General features: G+C 64.8%; 1 protein-coding gene and 1 non-coding gene across 2 annotated transcripts; both read right to left on the bottom strand.

Annotated features, from left to right (window-relative positions):
• Positions 1–7,522: 7,522 nt before the first annotated feature.
• Positions 7,523–21,945, bottom strand: WNT10A (Wnt family member 10A). The gene is made up of 4 exons (XM_040562047.1): positions 21,603–21,945; positions 18,618–18,880; positions 11,788–12,164; positions 7,523–8,317 (listed from the first exon to the last, which is right to left on the bottom strand). Exons 1-4 carry the CDS (start codon positions 21,659–21,661, stop codon positions 7,850–7,852), a joined length of 1,167 nt encoding a protein of 388 aa, XP_040417981.1. The 5' UTR covers positions 21,662–21,945; the 3' UTR covers positions 7,523–7,849.
• On the bottom strand, positions 10,294–10,366 carry TRNAV-GAC. The gene has a single exon. It is a non-coding gene; the product is annotated as a tRNA-Val (tRNA).
• Positions 21,946–22,904: the final 959 nt, after the last annotated feature.

The raw sequence follows: 22,904 nt of genomic DNA, 5'->3' as shown, positions 1-22,904 counted from the left end.
CCCGGCTCGCAGGATGCTGCTGGCAGGCCCATGGCACCACCTCGCTGCACGCAGGTTTGATGACCCGACACTACCCAGGAGCTGGATGTTTTGGGGTGAGGATGGAGCCCAGCAACCCACACTGCGTGCAGCCCAGACCGGCGCTGCTCACGGCAGAGGCTTTGCACTGGCAGTGCGGTGGTTCAGTATGCACTCATGGACAAGCAGCTGGAGACTTTGGCTCATTTCCTTGTTCTCTACTTTGGGTCCGCCCTTCAGGGTGCCCCAGGGATATGTGCATCGGTGCCTGGACCAAAACCACAAGTGAGCAGGGGCTGGGGGCTTCTTGGGATGATGTGTGCCTGGCTTGGTGCAGACGGTGTGAATCACCAGCGGCAGCAGGCTGCAGCCTGGCACGCACCATGGTGTCCTGCGGGGGCACCGGGAGCTGCGGGTGAGCAGCAGGGATGAGGCTCACATGGATGCGTCCCCCTGCCTGTGACAAGCATGCTGTCCATGGTGGCCAGGTGCACTGCAAGCAGCAAACAGAGGCAAGTTACCAAGAACTGCTACTTCCACTTCTCCATTCTTGTGCTGCCTTGCACGGCTCCTGCTTGCTGCTCCTAGCGCAGCAGCTCCCTTGGCAGTTCATTCAAGCAGAGATGCGAAGGCTGGAGGGACCCGGCGAGGCCACCCAGCCCAGCCCAGCCTCCCAGCCTCGGGCCAGGCCCTGTTGCGCCCCATTTTCCGGGGAGAAAAGGGGCATTTCCCCCCGTGAGGCCCGTGCGTTACGTGCAGAGTGTGATGGAGAAGCGGGTCGCGGGCGGGGGGAGCTCGCCATCCACCCGGAGTGGGAGGGCGCACTGGGAAGAGCCTCCTCTCCGCCGGAGCACCGCCGCCCAGGCTTGACGAGGCGTGTGCTCCCGCGCCACCCGTACACGCCTTGGGTGCCTCCAACTGCCTGGGACAGGTATTCATGGTCCGGCGGAGCATGCCCTATCATGCCTTCATGCCACGGCGCTCTGCAAGCGCCTCCCCTCCCTGCAGCTGCAGCCGTGCCGGAGCATTCCTCTGGGGAGGGCTGGCTCCTGCCGGCCACCCCCTGCACCCCGGGCGCTGCACTCTTCCCTGCCGTGGCACCCCTCAATGTGCTCCCTGCAAACCAAGGTGGCCGGTGTCTCCTCTGAGCTGCTAGCTGGCACGGGGAGCAGCTCCTGGCAGTGATGTCAGGGCTCCCGTGCAGGCGTGCGGAGCACCCCGGGATGGCTGCGCCCCTCCTTTCATGTGCGTGTGGCTGAGGGTGGTGTGAGCCTCTGCAGAGGGCGTGGAGCCCAGCTGGGCACGCGGAGCGGGAGCAAGGATAGCAAGGATGGTGCATTAGGGCTGGGCAGGACCTTGGTCCCCCACAGAGAATCCTTTTCCTTGCTGAGGGAAGGATTTTAGAGGAAGCCGGAGTACTTCCTGAGGTACCCAAATAGATGGGGGTTGTGGGGATCTCCGTGGAGGGACAATACGCATGGGGATGAAATGACTAAGCTCCATGAGAGCCTTTGGAAGGGGAAGGTCCTACAGGGAGTGAAATTCTCCCCGGAGCTCAGGTGGGCTCCCTGGCTGTGCTGCCAAGCACCCATCTTTTGTTTTGAAGGAAGGGAAGAGCGCAGAGGTGGGAGGGCCAAGGCAGCTTCTGGTGCTGCTCAAGCTCAGCCAGGGCCACTTCCATCTGAGCCCACCACGCTCACACAACTGCACAAGAGAGTGTTGGCACAGGTAAACCTGGGAATAGGGGAAGGGAGAGGTGTGGGGGACCCCCATGGGAACCAGCTCTGCTGCCCTCGATGCCCCAGACTGAAGAAGAGAGCCCAGCATCTCCACGGAGACATCCCTGCAGTGCTGAACAAGCGGCTGTCCAACAGCAACATCCCTTTGTACGGGCTCCCATGGCCTGAGTTGGGCACAGAGAACAGAGGTATCCCAAGTCACAAGTCTCTTGGAAGGGCTGCTTCAACACCTCTTGTGGCATGGGCTCCTGGTTTGATTTTGAGCAGTAAAACAGGTGACCCGGTGACCCAGCAGGATGGGTGCCAACTCCGTCTGCCAAGTCCTGCTTCTTCCCTGGTGCCCAGCGCCAAGCCTGGGGAGCAGGGGGTGCGATTCAGCACCCGAAGCGGGGAGCAGGGAGAGGCACAGAGCACACGGGGCCCCCACACGCCCCGTATCTGTACCCTGAGGGGGTGCCCTATGGGACCAACACGACATTGCCGTGAGCAATGTCTGATCTGGGCTCATCCCGACTCCTGCGCACGTGCGTAACCACCTTGGAGCAATGCCCATCGGGGTCATACCCCTTCCCCTTCCCCGCTGCTCCCTGGGGCAGGAGGCAGCGTGCCTGCAGCTGGCCCTGGCCCTGGTGGGGTGTGCGCCGGGGTGCCCTCGGACCCCGCATGCGCCGGGCTTCGCAGGCGATGGTTAAGTCATGTGTTTTGTGTTGGGCTTCTCCCCCTCCTGGAAAGTCCCTATGCGGAGCGGTGGGGCTGAGCCGACCGCACACAGCTGCGGGCCACCACATGAGAGGAGCCAGCTCCCCGGGGATTACAGAGCCCCGGGAGCCTTGGGGAGGAGGCAGGAGCACCCGCGCCGTCGCCCTTTCATCTCTCCCCTGCCTCGCTCCCCCTTTCATGTCTGCCTCTCTGGCCACGCTCTCTTTTCCTCCACCGCCTTTGCTCTCTTTGCACTTGGCCTCTTTTCCCTGCCTTCCCCCCACCCCTTCCCCGCTGCACCTGGCTGTGCTGGCTGCCTCTGTGCCTCTCCTGTGTCCCCCCCCCCAGGACCCTGCGCTTTCATCCCCCAGCCACAGCCGCCTGCTCCCACCTCCCCTGCTCTGGCTGCCTGCCCCTTGCCGGCTGTGCCCCTCTGTGATCTCCCTCCGCATCCCCAAACCTCACGTTGCTTTGGTGGGAAGGAGGGGGTGGCACAGGCAAAGTCCCCTCTGGTGTTCTCCCTCTCCATCCAAAGAGCTTTTCTCCCTTTCACCCACCCGCCCCGTTGTCCCCACCACGCTGCCTCTTGGGCCAGCCCCGCCGTGTGTGTCCCATGCAGTCACAGTCAGGCATCCCCTTGCCCCATCTGCCTCATGGAAGGAGTACACTGGGGGTGCTGGGGGACCCGGATGTCCCTCCCTGTCCCTGGCACCCACCTTCCCCTTCTTCAGCCCCAGCTGGGGACCAAGCAAAGGCACCCTTCCTGCAGCAGCCGGTGTCGGGCACTCCCTGGCCAGCCAAGGAAAGTCTTTAGTCGAGCGATAAGGGAAAGAAGTGGGTGTCCAATTCTTTTGGGTCACAGACCTGTGCCCGGGACTGCTGTGTGCTCCCCAAGAGGCTTGGGGAGCTTCTGGTGTCAGCCAGGGGCAGGGGGCCATGTGTGGGACCGAGCGCATTTGGGTCCAAACCTACCCAAAACCATCGCAGCCGGCTCACACCACAAACAGGTGGTGTGATGCTGAGAGCCTTGCCTTTGAGACCACGGGCACCCCGAGGAGCCCTGGTGCCCCCCGCCTGCCCGGCTGGGACCTCAGCCACCCAGGTTGGGGCTGTGAAGGTGCGTGGCAGCACCGTGCCCCAGGACACCCAGCTGAGCCGCGGTGCCTTCGAGGCTGAAGTCCTCCCAGGCAGCAGGGGCAGCACGGTCGGACAGAAGCCTGCATGTCTTGTCACTCAACAAGCCCAACACGGCGGTGGCTGCAGAGCAAGGCCAATTTTTGTAGGGCAATGCCACCGGGATGCTGTGCCAGGGGCCGGCAGGCAGGACCCTGGAGGGGTGAGCACAGGGCTCCTGGGCTCCGCTCCCGAGCCAGCTGCTGCCTCGCTGTAGGTACTCTGCCTTGCCAAGCAGGTCAGTTAGGGCCAAACTTTTTTTTTCTTTTTTTTTTTCTTTTTTTTTTTTTTTCAGGGGGTTGCACGGGTGCCAGTGCCAAGCACGACATGTTGGGGCTGAACTCCAGGAAAGCCTCGGAGCACCGCTGTGCCGCTCAGGTTGCAGCATGGTGCTGGGCAGGCTCTGGGATAGGGGCTCAGGGCACGGCCACCTGCCTCCCAGCCCAAGCAGGGGCAGCGTGGGGGCATGCTGCCCACCCCAAGGCCAGGAAGGGTCTGCCCAGTAGCCCAGCAGCTAGACATTGCTCTCTGGTGACTTCCCGGAGAGCAATGTCAAGAGCTCAGCACGCTCCAGGTGCCACCAGTGGCAGCCCTGCCGGTGGGTGCTGGTGGCCATGCCCGTGTCAGCCCAGCGTGGGGACAGGACGGGACGGGCGGGACAGGGAGCCTTTCCCTCGTGGCTTTGCTTCACGGCTCTGCTGGGAGCAGGAATGGAATTTGGATGGGGCTGGGCGTTCCCGGGTAGCGATTCCCCCGGGCAGGATCTGGCTCCGATGACTGTTCTGCGCGGGGAATAAATACCAGAGGAGTTACTCACAGCTCACTGGGGCATGATGTAGCAACTCCTCGCTGGTTCCCCCCACCCTCCAGCCAAAGTTCCTCCTGTGATCTCCTGGGGAAAGTCCCAGCCCCCCCGTTCCCCCCTGCCACCCCCAGAGACCTTCCCCACCCTTGCTGGAGCTTTCCAGAAGCAGGAGATGAGCTGGGGCTTTGGAGAGCGAGGAGAAAGGCCTGGAGCGACCTGCCACGCCGGAGGGCATCCACTGCCCCCCGGCTTTTCCACGCCGTGCCTGCCGATGGGCACAGGGCCAGGGCTGAGATAGCATCGGCTATCCCGGGGTATCCGCACCTGGGCAGCCACGCAGCCGGCTTCAGCCCTGGCAGAGGCACGGGGTGAGCGGACCGGCTCAGGTCTCTCTCCTGCCCTTTCGGCGGTCACACTAAGGTCAGGTTTCCCCATCGCTCTCCCCAGCCACACGGGCGAGGAGTTGCATCTGCTTTCGGTTTGTTTGAAGGAGCTGGGGAGCTCTCCTGCTGCGGGGGCTTCAGACTTCGGGAATACCACCACATTTTGCACAGCTCTGGCAGAGCCACACAGCTGATGGTGTCTCTGCAGGGACCCCCGGGGTGGAGGGACCTCCCAAATGCTTCATGGCACTGGGGTAAACTCCATCTGTTCTTGCCAGCATGGACCCGCTGCCATCTTTGGAAGCCTTCACTGCCCTTTTTGTGCACATAATAGAAATGTCCATTTATTTTTTTTTAGCTTGGGAACTTCCTTATTAATTTGCATCTGAGGACAAATGGGAGAGTGTTGGAAAAATTTGGTCTCCTCTGGAGGAGACCACCTCAGTCATCTACCTAAGCTCATCTACTCTGGTGCTCATCCCTCTCTCTTGGGCAAAATGCCCCAGATTTTCCCATTTCAGCAGTATCTCTTTGTGCAGTGCCCTGCGGGGCAGGGGGACCGTGTACCAGGAGGTGCAAGGCTGGAGCAGCCCAGTCCCTCCACGCAAATGTGAGAAAATGGGACGTTTTGGTGGGACTGGGACCAACGCCACCAGTGGACCAGGAGTGAAGTATCAGACATCACCCCTTTCCCCCAGGCTTCGCCATGACAACAGTGCATTTCTTTCCCAGGGAAGGAGGAGAGGTTTGGGGATGCACGGACACCAGGGAGCCCGGTCCTGCCTTGCAAATTGCTCTGGAGGCTCAACTGTGGTCATGGGGAGAGGAGGTGTCCTGCAGGCTCCTCGTGTGGTTGATAGGACGGGTGCTCGGAGGCTGGTTACCAGTTAGCAAAGCACAGGGACACTGTCTCTGCAACCACAGGCTCTCTGGTGCCTTGCCTGCGGCTCCCAGACACTCAGCAAGGGAAGCCGCAGAGCAGATCCCGAATATTGGTTTGTGCTGGGAGCCAGCTGGCCCCACTAGCAGAGGAGCTGCTGCGAGCAGGCAGCCCGTGCCTGGGAGCCGCCTGCACCCCTAGCACGCTGCCTGCAGACCCCTGGAAAGGAGCTGGGTTCTCCCCTTATCAAGGGACCTTTGTGTTTTTTTTCCGCTGGCTGTCCCAGGGCCCCAACCCCAGACAGAACCCCACTGCACCGTGCTTTGTCAGCTCGGTGGCTGGCTTTACCTGTGGGTAGCTTCACAACCCCCCTGTTTCCAAAATGAGGGGTTTGGGGAGGGCAGCTGGGCACCCGAAGAGCACACTGCCCCTCAGCAGCCTCTGCAGGATGCTCAAAGCAGCCCCGTTGGGGTGGGAGCCAGCTGCCAGGGACAAAACGCCGCAGCACGAGGGATATGCAGAGTCCCACTGCCCTGCCCTGGGGAGCACGGCTTGGGGACACGGGGACTGGGACAGCCTGGGAAGGAGCGGGGAAGTGGGGTGGCCAGAACACCACATATGAGTGGGTCTCCAGGAGCTCCCACACTTACCTCCATCACCTCCACCACCCTCCTCTGCTCCCGAGCCCCCAAAACGCAGCCAGCTCCGGGGCAAGGCCCGCGTCCAGCCAGTTCTTCCTCGAGGGGCAAAGCCAGCCTGGCCACCGCCATGCCTGGGATGGCAAGGGCAGGCACTGTCCCACCCAAGGACACGGAGCTGGGCCTATCCTGCCGTGCTGTGGCAGTGCCAGCACTGCTGTCCCACAGCCCAGGGACAGTGGCTGCACGGGTGCCCACAGGAGCGTTACAAAACGAGGACGCAGGGCTCCTCCCCGCTGCACCTGGGGCACTTGCTTCCTCCCAGCCTGCTATTTTTCCTCCTCGATTTGTGTTTCTTTTTTGTTTGTTTGTTTTCTTTTTTTCTTCTTTACTTATTCTGTTATATTTTTGCATAGCCCCGAGGGGCACGAAGCCGTGGGAGGAGCAGGGAGGTTATCAGCCGGCAGATACCAGCGGCGTGATTCACCGCTGGTCCCCGCGGGCTGCCACGGCCGGGTGGGTGCCCCCCTGCCACCAGCACGGGGCCCGAGTGCCAGCTGGGAGGGACACATGCAGGTCCCCAACGCCTGGCCCAGCCTGGCTGCCTGCCCCACTCCCTGCTCCCTGCCCCGAGCATCTCTCCAGCAGCGCAGGGGGCAGCGGCAGAGCCACAGGCATGGGGCTGAACGCAGGGATCCCCGCGGGCTGGATCGGGTGCAGGGTGTGCTCGGCCTCCTGCCAGTCCCCAGACAGCTCCTAGGGCAGTCACTATGGGATGAAGGTCACTATGGGGTGAAGGTTTTGCACACCGGAGTGGGCAGTCCAGAGGGTCCCCAAGAACAGGGTGCTGCGCCCCTGAATACCCAGTGCTGTCTCCAATCCACTTTTATTCACAATTAGGAAATAACTTACCATACAATAACACAGGCACGCACAGCACAGCCCGGGCACCCTCCCCTCCGGCCACGACGGCAGCCCCCTGCACTACAGCTCTGTCCTGGCAGAGGTGAGCTCCAGCCGGGTGGGGCTGAGCCCCCGATGGATGCCCGGCCTCCATCCCCTTCCCACTGGGAGCGCAACGTGGCCAGAGGAACCTGCGCACGGTGCCAGTGCGTCCCCCCCAACCCTCCCACCCCGTGCCCCGCTGTCCCCACCCCACCCCACCCCGTCCCACCGGGTGCCCCCCCAGTGCCCACCCTGCGCCCCCCACGCGGTGCTGGTGTCGGCGGTCTGTACAGCGTGGCCGTGCGCTCCCGGGGCCGCCAGCCCCGGTGCCTCAGTGCGGGGTCGGGCGGGCACCCTCCCCGGGTGACAAGAAGCCCCCACCCACCCTGGGTGACGACAAAGTGCTGGTTTCGGAGGGCCGGGCCGCCCTCGTGCTGAGCGTCTCCTCTCCGGCTCCGGAGCGGAGGGAAGCGGCCGCCGCGGCTCCGTCACCCCCCAGCGCCGGTCCCCGTCTGCCTCCCCCCGGGGCGGGCGCGCTTTGTCCCTGGCACCCCGGGGCGGGCGGCCGGCTACTTGCAGACGCTGACCCACTCGGTGATGCGGCACTCCTCGCACGCCACGAAGCAGCACCAGTGGAACTTGCAGTTGCAGCGCTCGCTGCGGGTCTGCCGCAGGATGTTGTGCCCGCGGCCGCAGCACAGGCTCTCGCAGTTGTCCATGCCCGGGCTGGTCTTGTTGCACAGGCGCCCTTGGGTGCCCAACGAGTCCAGGGCCGGCTCCCGCTCGCAGAAGTCGGGCGACTTCTCGAAGTAGACCAGCTCGCTGATGCCGGCGCGGCGGCGGTGCCGAGCGTGGCCCGGCTCCAGCTGCCCCGCGTTGCGGTTGTGGGGCCGGATGAGGGTGGCCCCGTAGAAGCGGTCCTTGAGCAGGGACCCCACGAGGCGGAACTCGGGGGTCACCTGCCAGCAGGTCTTCAGCTGGCAGCTCCCCGAGGTGCCGTGGCACTTGCATTTCCTCCTCATGTTGTCCATCACCACCTGGGTGGGGAGGGGAAGGCAAAGGGGTTAGCGCGGAGGATGCGGTGTTTGGGTGATGGGGAAGGCGACGTGGAGCTCCCTGCGGGTGGGCGATGTGGGATCACCACGTCACACCAGGAGGCGAATTTCAAGCAGGAACCGGAGATGCTTGCGGTCCCAGCTTGTGGTTTTGGGAGGCTGCAGCAAGGCCATTGCCACACGTCCGCCCCCCACGAGGGACAGCGCTGTGGTTGGGTTGGCCGTGGAGTGTGGCCAACAAGAAGGACCATGGTGGCTATGCCGGGAGGGGACAGTGCTGGCATCCAGTGCAGGCGCTGAAGGGTCACCCAAAACTGCAAGGGATGCTGCTTTGGCTGTGCCAAGGCAAACGGCTCAAGCCCAGCGACCTCCAGGAGCACAGAGCAGCTGCACACCTCAGACAGCCGCACTCGGTGCCACCCTCTGCTCCGTCCCCCCGTGGGGCCTGGCTTGGGGACAGAGCATCTCCTCTGAGCCGTGCCTGAGAGAAGCAAGGGAGGCAGCAGGCCTGTCCCCCATCCTCCCCCTCCGCACCCCTTGGCCCAAGAGTAACGACGTAATAAGGGAAATTAGCCCCAAATTACAGAGCGCGGAGAGATTGAAGGCAGCAGGCGCTTTGAAGCGCTTTGCCACCAGCTTTGTGGTGGTTGGGAGACAATTTCCTGCCCGGCCCCAGCCCCAGTGAGCAGGGACAGGGATTCCCCGTGGGACTGCCTGCCCCCAGTCCCACGCACTCGCGTGGGCTCCAGCAGACCCCCTCCCATGGAGACCCCCGGACCCCTCGGGGTGCCTCAGCCAGGCTGGGGCTGGCGCAGAGCAGCCCACGCATGCTAATTCAATCCCAGGCTGGTGCCCCCCAGGGGCTCAGGGCGAGCCCGGGGGACACGCATCCCCACATGAGGTCTCGTCCCATGATGTCCCAGCCGGCCGCCTGGAGTCGTGCCTGTCACAGGTTCCCTGTTCTCAACTCCTCCCTGGTTGGAGGGAATGCGTGTGCAAGAAGTGCCTTGTTTTGGTAGAGGTGGGTATTTTTTGCTGCTTGTTTTCTTGTTTTTGAGTAAATCTCCCCGTTGCTAAGCACTTATGTTAATGAAGGCAGGTCAGGGAAACACGCCTGGAGCTTGGGGCACACGGCAGAGAGGTCTGGGCTGGGCTGGAGTTTGGCTTTCATCCTGCTGAGAGCCCTGTCTCCTGCCGGGAACAGCCTCCACCTCGCAGGTAATGAGCCGCCCGTCCTCTCTGCCGTGCCCTGGGCGTGCCGGCGGGGAACACCAGCTGCCTGTCCGCGGTTCGGAACATGCTGGCATCAGGATCCCATCTTCTGCTGCCTCCCCTCCCAGGCCTGGACCAGGAAAATCCACATCTAGTGCCGCAGGTCTGACGGTCCCCACTGGGATGGAGGGGATGCTGGTGTCCCCATCACCCAGCGTGGAACATCCGAGCCGTCACCGCTGGGCATCCCAAGCCCCTGCACCGCAGCATCCCTGCCTGTGGACAGCTTCTTCTCCGTCCTGCATGGGGAGCAAGACCCCACCAGACCCAGGAGTGCCTTTGCCACCACCTCTCCTCGCGCGCCCGTGCCCAGCCAGGTCCTTCTCCCATCTCACAGACACCCGGGTTCAGCACATGCCTGGACTCGCTGGTGCTTTCTTTCACACATTCCCAGCTCCTCCCAGACACGCTCATAAGAGCTTTATCGTAGCCCTTTGTTGTGAGGGTAATGGGTAGTTCCAGGCTGCCTTTCATCCTCTTGCTCTCTGATCTGGCGGGTGAGGAGGGCTCGCAAAGCCTCCTGCGCTCTGGGGTCTTGAGTTTGCATGGGAAGCCTCCTGCAGGCTGGGGGCGTGAGCTTTTCCTTGCCCTGTGGCTTCCTGCGCAAAGGCAAGACACCGAGATGCCCGTGAGGATGCTATGCTGTGCATCCCCTCCCTGGCTTCGGAGCTGGATTTAAAAGGGCATGTTTCTGCCTGGTTTCGAACCAGGGACCTTTCGCGTGTCAGGCGAACGTGATAACCACTACACTACAGAAACCCACGTCCCTGGGCCACCAAGGGTGGCTGTCGGTGGGTTTGTCACCTCCCCTGGCACTGCGGGGTCTGAGCTGGGATCCAGGCACATGTCGACCCTACCTACCTGCAGGGTACCCTAGGGAGGCACATGGACCTCGGAGAGGATGCTCAGCATCATCTCACCGAGCGGCTGGGTGCCGCAGCATGGCGAGGGACAGCACGTGGTGGCCGAGCACTGCACGAGGGGACAAAAGCTCAGGGCTTGCCCCTGGTAGAGGAGAAGAGCACAGAGCTGCTGCACCCAGCACTGCTGCTCCTTTCCTGGGAGAGCAGACCCCAAAGGGCAGACCCTAAAGGCGCTGCGTGGTGACATCCCCCGTCTCTGGGCTTTTTCCCTTGGCATTGCACACCCCAAATCCCTGAGCACTGCTGCCAGCCCCTGTGGTTTTGGGCACACAGAGCCAGAGGGCAGGCAGGATGAGCCCTGCAGCTGGAGGTGGTTGGGGGTCTTCTTGCCTGGCTGGGGGCAGAGCAGCCTGTACAGGATTTAGCTGTCAAAATCAGATTTCATCAAACTGGGGCAGATTTGGGGGATGGTGAAACCCAGCTCCAGCACCCGGGAACAGCAAACGTCAAGGCCCTGCTCTGCAGTGTCCCCATCTTGCAGCTGGCTTTAAACATGCTCCAAGCGAGAGGCACATCCAAACATCTGTGCCGTCCTGGGGAAATGCTCCCTGTGTAATTCTGGTCTTTAATTACTTATCCCCGCCTTATACTACATGCCCACCCCGAACGTCCAAATCTGGCTGTGCTGGCGGAGATACTCTGAGCGCTGGGGGCTGCAGCAGGAAGAACGGCAGCTCTGTGGCATCAGCGTTGGTCCCCGTGGAGAAATAGGGACACGTGTGTGGCAGGGGGCTTGGGGACAGATGTCAGGCTGGGTCTGTGTGATGGGGTCCCCCCAGCACCTGCTGGCAGCGCGGCCGGGCAGGGGAGCACAGCCAGCTTCTGGTCCCCTCCTGCCTCCAATGGCAGGCTGCTTTTAAACACCACTCTCCAGACAGAGAGCTACTAATTAGCACCTTTAACGAGACCTGACATCATGAGAACGGAGGGGAGGCAGCTCTGCTCGCCTGGGCAGGCTCCAGCGTCCCCACGGAGCTGGGGGACAAGGCTGCCAGCCGTCACCTCGGCTCCCCAGGGGATGCCACCCTTCTTGGGTGCCTGCTGCCTGGCTCAGCCCAGCCTCGCCGTGCCCCATCCATCCTGCTGCACTACCTGGGACAAACTGGGGGTGCCTTGGGGACAAACAGCCTCAGACACTTGTGCCACCCCAGCCAGCACGGGCTGCATCTCAGCACCAGCCCCCTGCAGCCTCCCGTGTGCGTCCCAGGGATGCCGTCCCCACCGGTGTCCCCACGTCCCCCCCGTGGTGCCGCTCACCTGCCGCCCCACGCGGTTGTTGTGCAGCCTCATGCGCGAGTGGATGTCCCGGTAGGTTTCCCGGGAGTCGAGGAAGTCCTTGGAAAACTTCTCCCCATAGTCCACGTCGGGGCTGCACCCCCCCCACTCCCAGGAGTCCTGGAGGCCGGGGGTCTCGGCCGGCATGTGCTCCATGTGCACGCCGTGCACCATGCCCTTGCCGCGGTTCATGGCCTCCAGCTGGAGCCGGTGCAGCTTGCGGCGAAAAGCCTCCTCGTCGCCCCGCCGCTTCTGGTCGCAGCCACAAGCCTGCAGCTTGCCCAGGGCGCAGGCGTTGGAGACGGCGTGCACCACGCCGGCCGCTGCGATGGCGTAGGCGAAGGCGCTTTCCCGGAAACCTGCGGGGAAGGAGAAAGAGGGGGCTCAGGCTGGGCTCCTGCCTTGCGGATGCTCCATCTGGACCACAAGCGAAACCCCTCCGGGTGCCGGGAGCCCCATTTCCAAGCAGGGCACACCGCTGCAGAAGGTGCCAATCCTGCCCAGTGCTGGCTGCAGCAAACAGGACTGTCACCTGCACTTGCATCGCCCTGCGGAGATGCTACCATGGCATCTGGGGCAGGTGGGAAAGGCAGTTATCTCCTTCCCTCCCCTCCCCTCTGAGCTTTCCAGTGCATAAAAGAAAGAAAGAAAGAAAGAAAGAAAGAAAGAAAGAAAGAAAGAAAGAAAGAAAGAAAGAAAGAAAGAAAGAAGGAAGGAAGGAAGGAAGGAAGGAAGGAAGGAAGGAAGGAAGGAAGGAAGGAAGGAAGGAAGGAAAGAAAGAAAAGAAAAGCACATTGGCTGAGGAATATTTCTGCTAATAAATAGCCCATTCCTGATCCCACACCACTGGGAAGCAAAGAGTGGGTGCAGGCGTCCTCCCCAAAAGGGCAGCTGTGCTGACAGCACTGCCCAGACAGCAGCAGGCAGGATTTGGCCCTGGCTGAGGTGGGCACCAGCACTCCCCACCAGCCGCGGGTCCCCATGCAGCACGGCACAGCACCGGGGCCCCATCGTGGCACCAGGGCGTGCAGCACTGCCCGTCCGGCCCCATCCATCTGCGCCTGCCCGCTCCTTCCCCAAGCCCCGAGCCCCGAGCCCCACCGCTTCCTGCCGAAACCTCCTGTAAATGTGATACGGCGCTGGAAAAATTGCACATCCCCGACCGCACCGTGCGCTGCCAGGGCCGGCAGCTGGTTGTCGTTAAAGGCTCAGGAGCGAGGACACCCACGAGTGCCGTTAGCTGCCGATGGGGCGGATGGGGACAGGGATGGATCCCGTGGGGCTGCGAGCAGGGGCTGCTTGAGGGCTGCTTGGCTTCACTGCTGCGCAGGGACACGGCCTCCCCTACCTGGGAACTTCTCTTTTTTGTTGTTGTTTTTTTAATGCTATTATTTTCCTTCCTGCTGGTGCCGGGCCAGGCGGGGAGCCCGCAGCACGCTTTGCTTCGCTGCGCAGTGACCGGCCCGAGCAGGAGCAAGGAAGGAGGGAGGGACAGACTTTCTGCGCTGCCTTCCCACGTGAATAAATAAACAGATTGGCTTTTGCAAGCCTCTCTCCCTCCTTGGGACAAAAGCATCTTGAACGGCCCTGGGTTTGCTGAACAGACAGGAGGTTTGGGGCGCTTTTCCCAGCGAACGCTCCCCGGCGGACGCGCTTGGCGCGGGCGATGCTCGGCAGCACGCATGTCTCCTCCGTGGTTCCCTGCCGCCTGCTGAGCAAACGCTATGATCTTATTAAAGGGAAATGAAACGCATCTCGGAAACCTGCATTTAAAGCCGTGCTGCTCTTTTGTGTGCTAATTTGACACTGGTGCATTTAAAAAATTAACGAGGCGCTGCTTAAAAGCAACCGGGAGCCTCTCCCAGCTTCCCCTCGGTGTCGGACAAGCTTGCTCCAAGCCTGTCTCTTCCAATGCACAAGTTGAACAACATTTTTCATTGGGCAGGTAATGGGGCAGCTGGTGCGCACGCCGTGCAGCCTCCCCGGGGAGGCAACACACCCATGCCTCGATCAGCCCTGACGGCCCCGGGGCAGGGTCAGCCCCTCTCAGCCCTGCCTGCTCCCCATCCCTGGCCGGGGAGCATCTCCACGTTCTTCAGCCAGGGAAGCTCTCCATGCATGGAAGCAGTTTGTCTTTATTACGAGGACCGCGTCTTCCCCTCTCCACCAACCTGTGCCACCTCCCTGCAAGCTTCCCCGAGAAGCAGAGCCCAAACCTGGAGAACTTCATCCCTCGGGTGTGCAGTGCAGGACGGACAACGAGCCCCCGGCACCCCCAAGCTCCCTACATCACCCTATCAGCTCTCCATCCCCTGGACCAGCCTCCAGGCTGCCTCCTTCCTCCTCGCCTGGCACAGGCAGCTCTCAGCCCTGCTCGGTGTCCCCAGCTGCTCCCAGGCTGCTCTCCCAGCCCGTGCCCAGGGATGGCAGGAGCAAACCCTCCACCCGGCGCCACGCTCTCCTCTCCAGCCCTGCCTTTCCGTTAGCCTCTTTCTCACACATTTCCCCAGCCTAACTAATAATTTCCCATGCGGCATCTCCCTAAAATCCCTTCTGGAGCCCAGACAGAAGCTCTACCCCACCCACTTCGTCTAGCAAGCCCGTCTCCTTACTGGTGAGGAGGCCAAGTTGGTTTGGTGCCCTCCATGACTGGGAACCCCTTCTGGTCAAGTCCCAGCCCTTCTCCTTCCCCTGCTGCTCTCCAGCCACTCATCAGCTGATGGACAATGCATGGGTGCATGTCCCTGGAGCCTCCTTCCCTCAGCAGCAGTGGAGCCAACACGTTTCTGAGCCCAGGATCAGCTCACATTCCTCGCTCTGCCCAGGCCATGCCAGAGCCCAGAGGATGCAGCAAAGCAGTGAGCAAGGTGGCTGCAGGTGACAACCGTGGGCATCGTGGTCTCGAAAAGGGTGGGATTTTCCAGGAACCTCGGCAAAGCACGGTGTGCATCGGCTGGTCCCCGAGGACCTCCCTTCAGAGGGAGGCTCTCCAGCTGCCCAAGACTCCTAAGACCGTGGTGGTGATGCCTGAGTCACCAGGTCCCTCCCGAGACTACATAAGAGGTTGTAGCTGCAGGAGGTGCGAGAAGGGCTGTGGGAAGTATTGCATCCTGCTGGGAAGAGGGAATGGAGGACGCCCCCCTGACACCACAGCTGGGATCCAGCCATGTGCTTAAAGGGCTGCGCTGGGCACCCACCGAAAGACCTTTCTGGTCCCTAGGCAAAGGACCCAGCTGGCTGGCTGTGGGCTCCGGGGTCTTCTGGGGCAGGGAGAGCTGGACAGCCAAATGCTTCCTGGGAGCAAATCAGCCCCTCTGCCCCTTGCCAGCGGGGAGCCGAGGAGATCTCTGCAGTGCTTTCCCATCCTTTTTCCTCCGGCTCAGCCCTGGCCTCCAGCTGGGAGGAAGCCATTGCATGGAGCCATCACCCCAGCATCCCTCATCCCACGGCTGCCGGAGCCTTCCTCCTGCAGCTCACCCTGGGTGGCATCGAGGGGGCATGTGGGACAGCCTGCTCTTGTTGCTTGGTCCTGGGGCACTGCGGGGTACCCCAGAGGTGGCTGCCAGGACCCCGTCCCCGCTGGCTGGCGAGGTGGAGGAGCTCTTCTCCTGTGAGAGCCAGCCGGTCCCGACACGCCACCTCTCCCCCAGCCCCGCTCCCTCCCCTCCCCTCGCCCTAATTAAACTGCAGGTGAACCTGCCAGGCTCTGGCCCCACGCCAGGCACTAAACGGCTCCCTGCAGATCGCGACTTGCCCTCCCTGCACCTCCCGAGCGTGCCGGGGACAGCCTGGAGCCCTCGCTGCGAGCACGCGGCTCCCCGTCCGCCCACGGCGCTGCGAGCCGGGAGCTGGAGCTGCTCCTCGGGCTGCGGGGAGCTGGGCTCAGCCCTACACCTCCGGGGATGCTGCCCGCTCCCCGAGGGCACCGCTTTGTGCCCGTGCGCCTGGAGGCACATCCAGGGGCTGCGGGCACCCACAGGGATGCAGCTGAGCACCCGAAGCACCTGCGTGCACGCGTGCGCGCGCTTCGGGGCCAGGTGGGCAAAGCCCGCAGCTTGCCTGGGGGCACTGAAAAACCCTGCCAGGATCCCAGCTGCAGCTGTGCTGGGCTGGGCGCTGCGGTCTGCGGGCGCCAGAGCTTGGCTGGGGCTCTGCGGAGCTGGGCGCCGGGGTCCCGTGCTCGGCAGCATCCCTCGGGACAGCCCTAACAGCACCTGCCTCGCTCGCTGCGCGGCGCAGCCTGCCCCAAGCTCCGGCTCACGGCTGGCTGCTCCCTCGCACCCGGCTCTGCCGGCCTCGCAGGGAGTTCCCCCCCTCCTCGCCAGGCTTTGGCCGGGCCCCCACAGACCCACAGCACCCGGGAGACTTTCTTAGGAGGGCACAGGCTTGCAAACGTCACCCTGCCTCCGAATGCTGCAGAAGGAACCGGAGGGACGCTGCACTCCAGGACAGCCCAGCCCCGCTTCTTTCAGAGCCACAGATAGACGGGGCTGGGACGAGCCATGGGCACAGGGACCTTCTGCACCCCTCAGCACCCCTCAAACAGCCCCCGCAGCCCCAGCAGCAGCGCACCCCACCACGGATACACTTGCAAGTGCAGGGCCGGGATAAGGGCTCAGCACCCGTTTGCCACCCGCAGTGAGTTTTTGGCACGCACCCAGGCACAGTCCTGCCCAGCCAACTCGCACGGTGCCTGACAGCCCCTGGATACCAGGGGCAATCCCCAGCCCACAGCGCTGCCCCATCCCTTTACATCTGCCCCTGAAGCCCATCAGCATCCCTCTCCCCAGCTCTTCTGCCCAGAAACCCCCTTTAGACTCCCACCAGGTCCCGTTTGAAGCCTCCCTGCTCCTCCCTGACACCCCAGGGCTTGCATCAAGCTTCTGGGATCTGCCTTGCAGGCTCTGCTGCGTGCCTGGATGCGGGGCAGAGCCCGAGACAGGAGCCCGGATGCTGCTGCCTCGCTGGGGGAGACATGTGGGATGCGGGGGGACGGGGCGGAGGTGGGAGCCGAGCGGAGCAGGGAGAGAGGGAGGGAGGGAGGAAGAAAAGAGCTACAAATAATTTAAAGTGAGGTTCACGCACGGCTGAACTGATGGCAGAAGAAGTGGGAAAAGGAATGAAAGATTAACAGGGTCTGTCACTTCGGGTTACAAACCATGATCCTGCCAGCACGCTGCGTTCCCAGGAACGCCAAGGATGGGGCAGGGCGTGGAGCAGGGACCCGGACCTCGGGGACCAGACGCATCAGTGCGTGTGGCACGGAGCCTGCACCCCTCGCTTCGCCTCTCCTCCCAGCTCCGGGCTGCGGGGATGCACGCGGCATCCCTGCTCTAATGGCTCTCCTCTCCGTGTGGCCCTGAGAGCTGCGAGGCGGAGCTCAGAGCTCCAGCCCCGTCACTGAGGGATGCAGAGGCCTGGCAGCAGAGCAGGGCACCAGCACCGAGGCTTGCTGCGTGCCCAAATGGTTCCGAGCAACCACAGAGGAGGTGTACAGAGAGGGAGACATCCCCATGGTGCCTGGCGCCCTGGGGCTGAGGACCTTGGGGCAGCTCCTTCCCCGCCGGGGTTTGCACCCCGCTGCTGCTGGAGCATCTCGCCCAGCCTGGCGGGACCCCCGAGCGGGGCACCTCACCCGGCTCTGGGGGCGGCTCGAGCCAGCGAGCCGGTGTCTCCCGCCACCCGCGGAGACTCGAAGCGAAGCGTGCTCCTCAGAGACCTGGAAATACCGCGATGCTTATCAGGGCTGACGGTCCCCACCCTCCCTGCCAGGCCCTAACCTCGGCGCTGCTCGCGGAGGCACCGGCGCTGCCCTCCTCCGGGCACCTGCATGCCGAGAGGGGCTGCAGCCCTGCCTCCAGGCAGCATCCCCTGCAGCCAGGCTTTGCCCCTCTGCCCTGGACATGAAGGGCTTCCCAGCACCCAAAGGCTGCTGTGCTCCCTCTCCAGCCATCTCCCTGCCCAGAGAGGTCCCTGCCCGTGCATCCCTTCAGAGGGTTGGTGCGTGCAGAGGACCAGGCTTCACGCAGGGTAAGAAGATAAATTCGAGTCCTGCTGAAAGCCCCATCGGGTCACCGCCCCGATGTGCACCATGCAGGGCAGACCCTCTGCACCCCCAGAGTGCAGCCCTGGAGGAACAAGCACCAACCGGGGGAGCTCTGACACTTGCAGGGCTGCCCGTGCCCAGGAGGGAGGCGAGGAGACCCTCGCAGCAGGACCTGGCAGACCCTGGAGCCGGGCAGGACGCAGGCTTTCTGCACTGGGAAGCCGAAAAAGGCAGGACACCAGGGTGATGTGCTCACAGACCTACGTCCCGTTATGCTTCTGCTCACCACGATGCGCTGAGACACCATCCCCATACACCAGCACCAGAGCAGGAATGAGCCGAGACGTGCAGCGCATCCACCGAACCAAACCCCAGAGCACGGCACACACCTTCACACCCACTGTCAGTGCTGCACCCTGACCCCTAAGGCTCCCCATGGCACCATCAGCCTACGGCACACGGGGGGGAAGATTTTGGAAAGTGGCGGGACCTAGGAGGAGTCTCAGGAGAAGCTGGGCATGGGCATGTAGCTCAGGACAAGGGCAAACAAGAAGGTGCACGGAGAAGAGCCCAAGTTTGCTGCTGCTCGGTCTGGCAGATCCTAAGGGTTCTCCATCTCTTTCTGCCTTCACCCATGGGGACGCTGAAGACCTGGCCTGGTCCCCCGCTCCAGGAAGGAGCTGTGCCCACCGGGAGCCGATGTAGCCCCTGAGAGCGGAGTCTGGGCAGAGGAGGAGGAAGACGAGGGATGCCACCCGGCCCTTACCTCTGCTGAAGATGATGCTCTCGTAGGGGATCTTGTTCTTGGTCTCGAGGCTGGAGCAGTTCCAGCGCTGGTCCCGGAACTGGTGCTGGCACTCGTGGATGGCGATCTGGATGCCCTGGATGGCCGAGGCCGTCACGTCGGGGTGACGCACGCACACCTCCAGCTGCCGCCGCGTCAGCCCCGGCAGCGTCAGGCACACGGTGTTGGCGTTCAGCACCGGCTCCGACGGCAGCTTCAGGCCCAGGATCTCATTGGAGCAGGAGCTTTGGGGGAAAGGGAATCCCGTGAGCCGAGCAGATGCTACAGAGGCTGGGAAACCCTTGGGCACCACAGCAAGCGGAGCAAGCAGGGACTGTTCAGCAGCACCGGGGCTGCAATCCTCTGCAGGCATGCCAGCACAGCCCCGCCACCCCAGCAGCCAAATTTGGCCCCCCTGCCTCTGGAGGCCAGCATCCCCCAGGGCTGCACGCCCTCCGTGCGCTCCCCTGGGGCTCTCCCACCCCAGCTGCACGGTGCAGAGGCTCTCGGGCACAGACCGCCCTGCCTTCGCCAGGTAGTGGGGGGGTTCTCCCTGGGCTTCCCCTGTCACAGGGGGAAGCCCCTGCAGCAGGAGACCCATCCCAGGTCGGGCTCCATCCCTGCTGCTGGCCGATCCTCTCCCTGTGTCTCCTGGAGGAGAGGGAGGAACCAGAGGGACCATCCTTTTCCCAGCAGCTCAGCTGGGAATTTCGGAGCTGAGCACCCTGCTGAATGCTCCCAAGCTTCCAGCGATAACCCAGAACCATCCACAGGCACATCCCAGCCCCAGTGGCTGTGGCGCTGTCACCGCCAGGAGCAGAAGCACAGAGGCTGGCAGGTGGATGGGGGCAAGAGGAGGCGCACGGTCCGTTTGGGGTACGGGTCCTTATACAAGCAGAGGTGCTGTCTGGGGAGAAGGGAGGTGGATGAAGCGTGGGGAGATGGATAAAGCATGTCCAGAGACATGGCTGGAGATAAGAGAGGTGCAGGCAGGACAAGCAGATGTGAGGAGGGAGATGGATGAGGAAAAGGAGTTGCCCCGCTCCAGGGCAGAGCTCAGAGGCCCCTGGCACCCACAGAGCCCAGGCAGAGGACCTGCAGAGCAGGCAGCAGGCAGCGGGGTGCCAAGGAGCATCCTGCACCTTGCAGCAGGGTCCGCCAGGGGCCGAGCACTGCCCCGCTCGTCGCTCAGGACAGCTCCATCCCCGCGGACAGCTCTCTCTGGGCAGGGCTCCCTCTTCCCCAGGAGCTGGGTGCCTGGGAGGAGCAGGGCGCAGGAGCCCTTTGAGCCTTGATCACCGAAGGGAGACGTGGAGGAGGATGCTGGAGGAGGGACTGCAGCTCCCTGGTGGAGCAGCCAGGCCCCGGGGAGGATTGCTCCCGCTCTGCTCCCCCAGCTCCTGCCAGCCTGGTGCAGGTACGTGGAGAGAAGCATCTCAGGGGACAGGGGCTGACTCCCCCAGCCCTGGTAGAAGGGCTCAGCCCCAGCATCCCTGCTGAATTACAGCTTGCTCGGGGGGAAGGGAGCTGTCAGCGTCACACTGCTGCCGTCTCCAGCTTCCCAAGTGTGTTTATACCCATCCCACCACTGCCATGGGGCGAGCTGTGTGGCTGCCACAGCGCAAATCCACAGTGACCCCAACAGGGAGAGACGGGGTGGGGGGAGAAGAAGAGCAGAGGGGAGCGCAGCCCTCCAAAGCCCCTGCACAGGAGGGGAATCCTCTGCCCGGCTCCCGCTCGCACTCCCTCCGTGGAAGCAAGCCCTGGCTGACAGCAGATGGGAAGCAGCTCTGCAGCCACCCCAAAGCCAGCAGCTCCCACCCCGAGCACTGCAGCGACCTCGTCCCCTGCCTGTCCTGAGCCAGCCCCAGCGCCTGCCACCTTCACCCACCAGCACCCCGGGGGAGGGGGGGGGGCGGATAATGGGGTCGCTGTCCCCGTTGCACGGCAGGGAAACTGAGGCAGGAGCCCTTGTCCAGGGCCCGGGGAGCGGAGGGCAGGTCCTGCTGCCTCTCGCTCCTCCCAGGGCTCAGGGGGGCCAGGGACCCGCACGGGGCTGTCACTGTCACCATCCCTAGGAGGACGCGGCGCTCCCCCCAGCTCTCTCCCCCCTTGAAATCTGGATTTAAACTTGATTTCACGGTGACAAGCCCCCAGGTCACAGGCTGCAGCGGCTGCCGCTTTAATTAATACAAGTCCCAACGTTAACAAATTATATTTAAAGGGGCTGGAGGGAGGGGGAAGGGCGGGGGACCCCCCCCTCTCAGCGCCGCGGTTAACCCCTGGCTGCCTGCAGCGCACAAGTTTCGGAGCAGGCAGAGGGGAGCTCCCAGTCACCCGGGGGAGATGGAGACGGCCGGGGGTGGTGAGTGAAGGAGTGTGGGGGGGTCGATTTCTGGAAACCAGGCGGCCCCCACCCGCCCCCCTTTGCCTTCAGGCTCGGCAGAGCCGGGGATGGGGGGATACTGGCGGATCGGGGGGGGCCCAGCTGCGGAGTCCCGGGGCCGGGGGCTGCTCTCCCCCCGCCACCGGCAGCGGCACCGGGCTCTGCTCCCGCACCCCCAGGCCTCCTCCGGGCACAGCGGGGAAACTGAGGCAGGCCGGGCCGCGCCGGGGTGGCTCCGGCCGGGGAGGAAGGCGCAAAGCTCCCGCGGAGGGGGGAGCCGCGCATCCCGGCGGGAAAAAGAAGGGGGAGCAGGAAAAGGGGGGGGGGGACGGCGGCCCTGACAGCGCCCCGAGCGCGGGGAGCCCGCCGTGCGGGGCCACCGGGGCGGCGGGGGGGGGTCCGGGGGGAGCCGGGCCGGGGAGAGGGACCCCGCGGAGCCCCCTCGGCCGCCCGCCCCCGGCGCGGGGCTGCGCGCAGCGGCTCCCCGGGGGAACGGGGCGCTCGGCGGCGGCGGGGCCCAGGGTTTGGGGGGGGGTGCGGGGCTGCGGGGGGGGGGGGGGAGGGGGGGGCGCAGGTCCTACCTGGGTACCCAGAGGCTGAGCAGCAGCGAGCAGAGTCCGTGGGCCAGGGCCGGGCGCATCTTCGCTGGGGCAGCGGCTGTGCGGGCTGCGGGCGGGCGGGCGCCTTTGGGGCAGGGGCGGCGGGGCTCGGCGCTGCTCTCTGCCCGCTTTGTTTGTTGTGGGTTGTTTGCTTGTTTGTGTTTTCCCCTCTCCTCCCTCTCACTGGCTCCCTGCGCGCCGGGGCTCGGCTCGCCGGGGCGGCTCTGCCATCCTCCCGGGATGCCCCCCCCGCCGCCTCCCGCCGCCCCAGCGCCCGCCGAGGGCTGCGCGCCCCCCCCGGGCTCCCTGCCCTCCGCCGCCGCCGCCGCCGAGCCGCGCTCAGCGCCCCCCCGGCTCAGCCCCCCATGGCCGGACGGGCCGGGGGGCCGGGGGGGCCCTCGGCCTTCGGGGCGCGCTCCCCCGCCGCTCCCCAGGGCGCCCCGGGGCTCCGGGGCCGCGGCGGGCGTGGGCAGGGCGCCCGGGGGGGCTGGCCGGCCGAGGGGCGCTGCGGCTCCCGCGGGGCCCGCAGGCACATGGGGAGCCGCGGCCCCCCCGCCGCCCCCCGCCGGTGTCGCCGGGCGGCCGGCGGAGCGGGCAGGGTCGCGGCCGGAGCGCCCCGGGAGCGCTGGGCGCGGAGCGGCGGCGGCGGCGGCTCTGGCTGGGATCGCGCTGCGCCGAGCATTACTCAGCGCCCGGAGCCCGAGTCCCGACACGTCCAGACAGGAGCCCGCGGGGGAAGGACGGGGCAGAGGGTGGCAGCGGGGCGGGGAGGCGGCGTGTCGCACGCAGGCTGCCGGGGAGGGAGCGGCCCCGGGGGGGGGCGAGCGGCGGGCGTGGGGAGCGGGCACGGGCGGCGGGGGAGCGCTCGGGAAGCGGGCAGGGTGCGCGGCGTGGGAACGGCGGGGGAGGGAGCGGGGGGCGCGGGGAGGGGGTGTGGGGGGAGTGGGGGGCGTGGGGACGGAGCGCGGAGGGGGGCGAGTGGGCAGGGGGAGCGCGGAGCGCGCGTGGCGTGGGGCGAGTGTGCGCGGCGCGGGGCGCTGGGGAGCCGGGGCAGTGCGCGCAGCCTGCGGCGGGGGGAGCGCACGGAGAGCGGGGGGGGGGGGGGGGCGCGGGGCGGGGGAGCGTGTGCAGAGCGTGGTTTCGGGGCGAGGGGATCGGCTGCGGGGTGAGCGTGCACGCGTGAGCGTGCAAAAAGTGCAGGTGAGTGCGCAGGGGGCGGGCGGGTGTGCGCGGTGGGCTGGGTGTGCGTGGGGTGGGGGTTTGCGCGCGGCACTCGTGAGTAGG

The sequence above is a fragment of the Cygnus olor genome, chromosome 6, assembly GCF_009769625.2.
Source record: "Cygnus olor isolate bCygOlo1 chromosome 6, bCygOlo1.pri.v2, whole genome shotgun sequence".
NCBI lineage: Eukaryota > Metazoa > Chordata > Aves > Anseriformes > Anatidae > Cygnus > Cygnus olor.
Note: the sequence above shows the minus strand (reverse complement) of the source record. Positions and strands in the feature narration are given on the sequence as shown.

Excerpts from the sequence above, each read along its gene's own strand:
- WNT10A (XM_040562047.1), bottom strand. The coding sequence starts at position 21,661 with ATGCGCCCGGCCCTGGCCCACGGACTCTGCTCGCTGCTGCTCAGCCTC. Across the intron at positions 18,881-21,602 it reads CTCAGCCTCTGGGTACCCAG|CTCCTGCTCCAATGAGATCC; the intron begins GTAGGACCTGCG and ends TTTCCCCCAAAG. Across the intron at positions 12,165-18,617 it reads GAGCATCATCTTCAGCAGAG|GTTTCCGGGAAAGCGCCTTC; the intron begins GTAAGGGCCGGG and ends CCTTCCCCGCAG.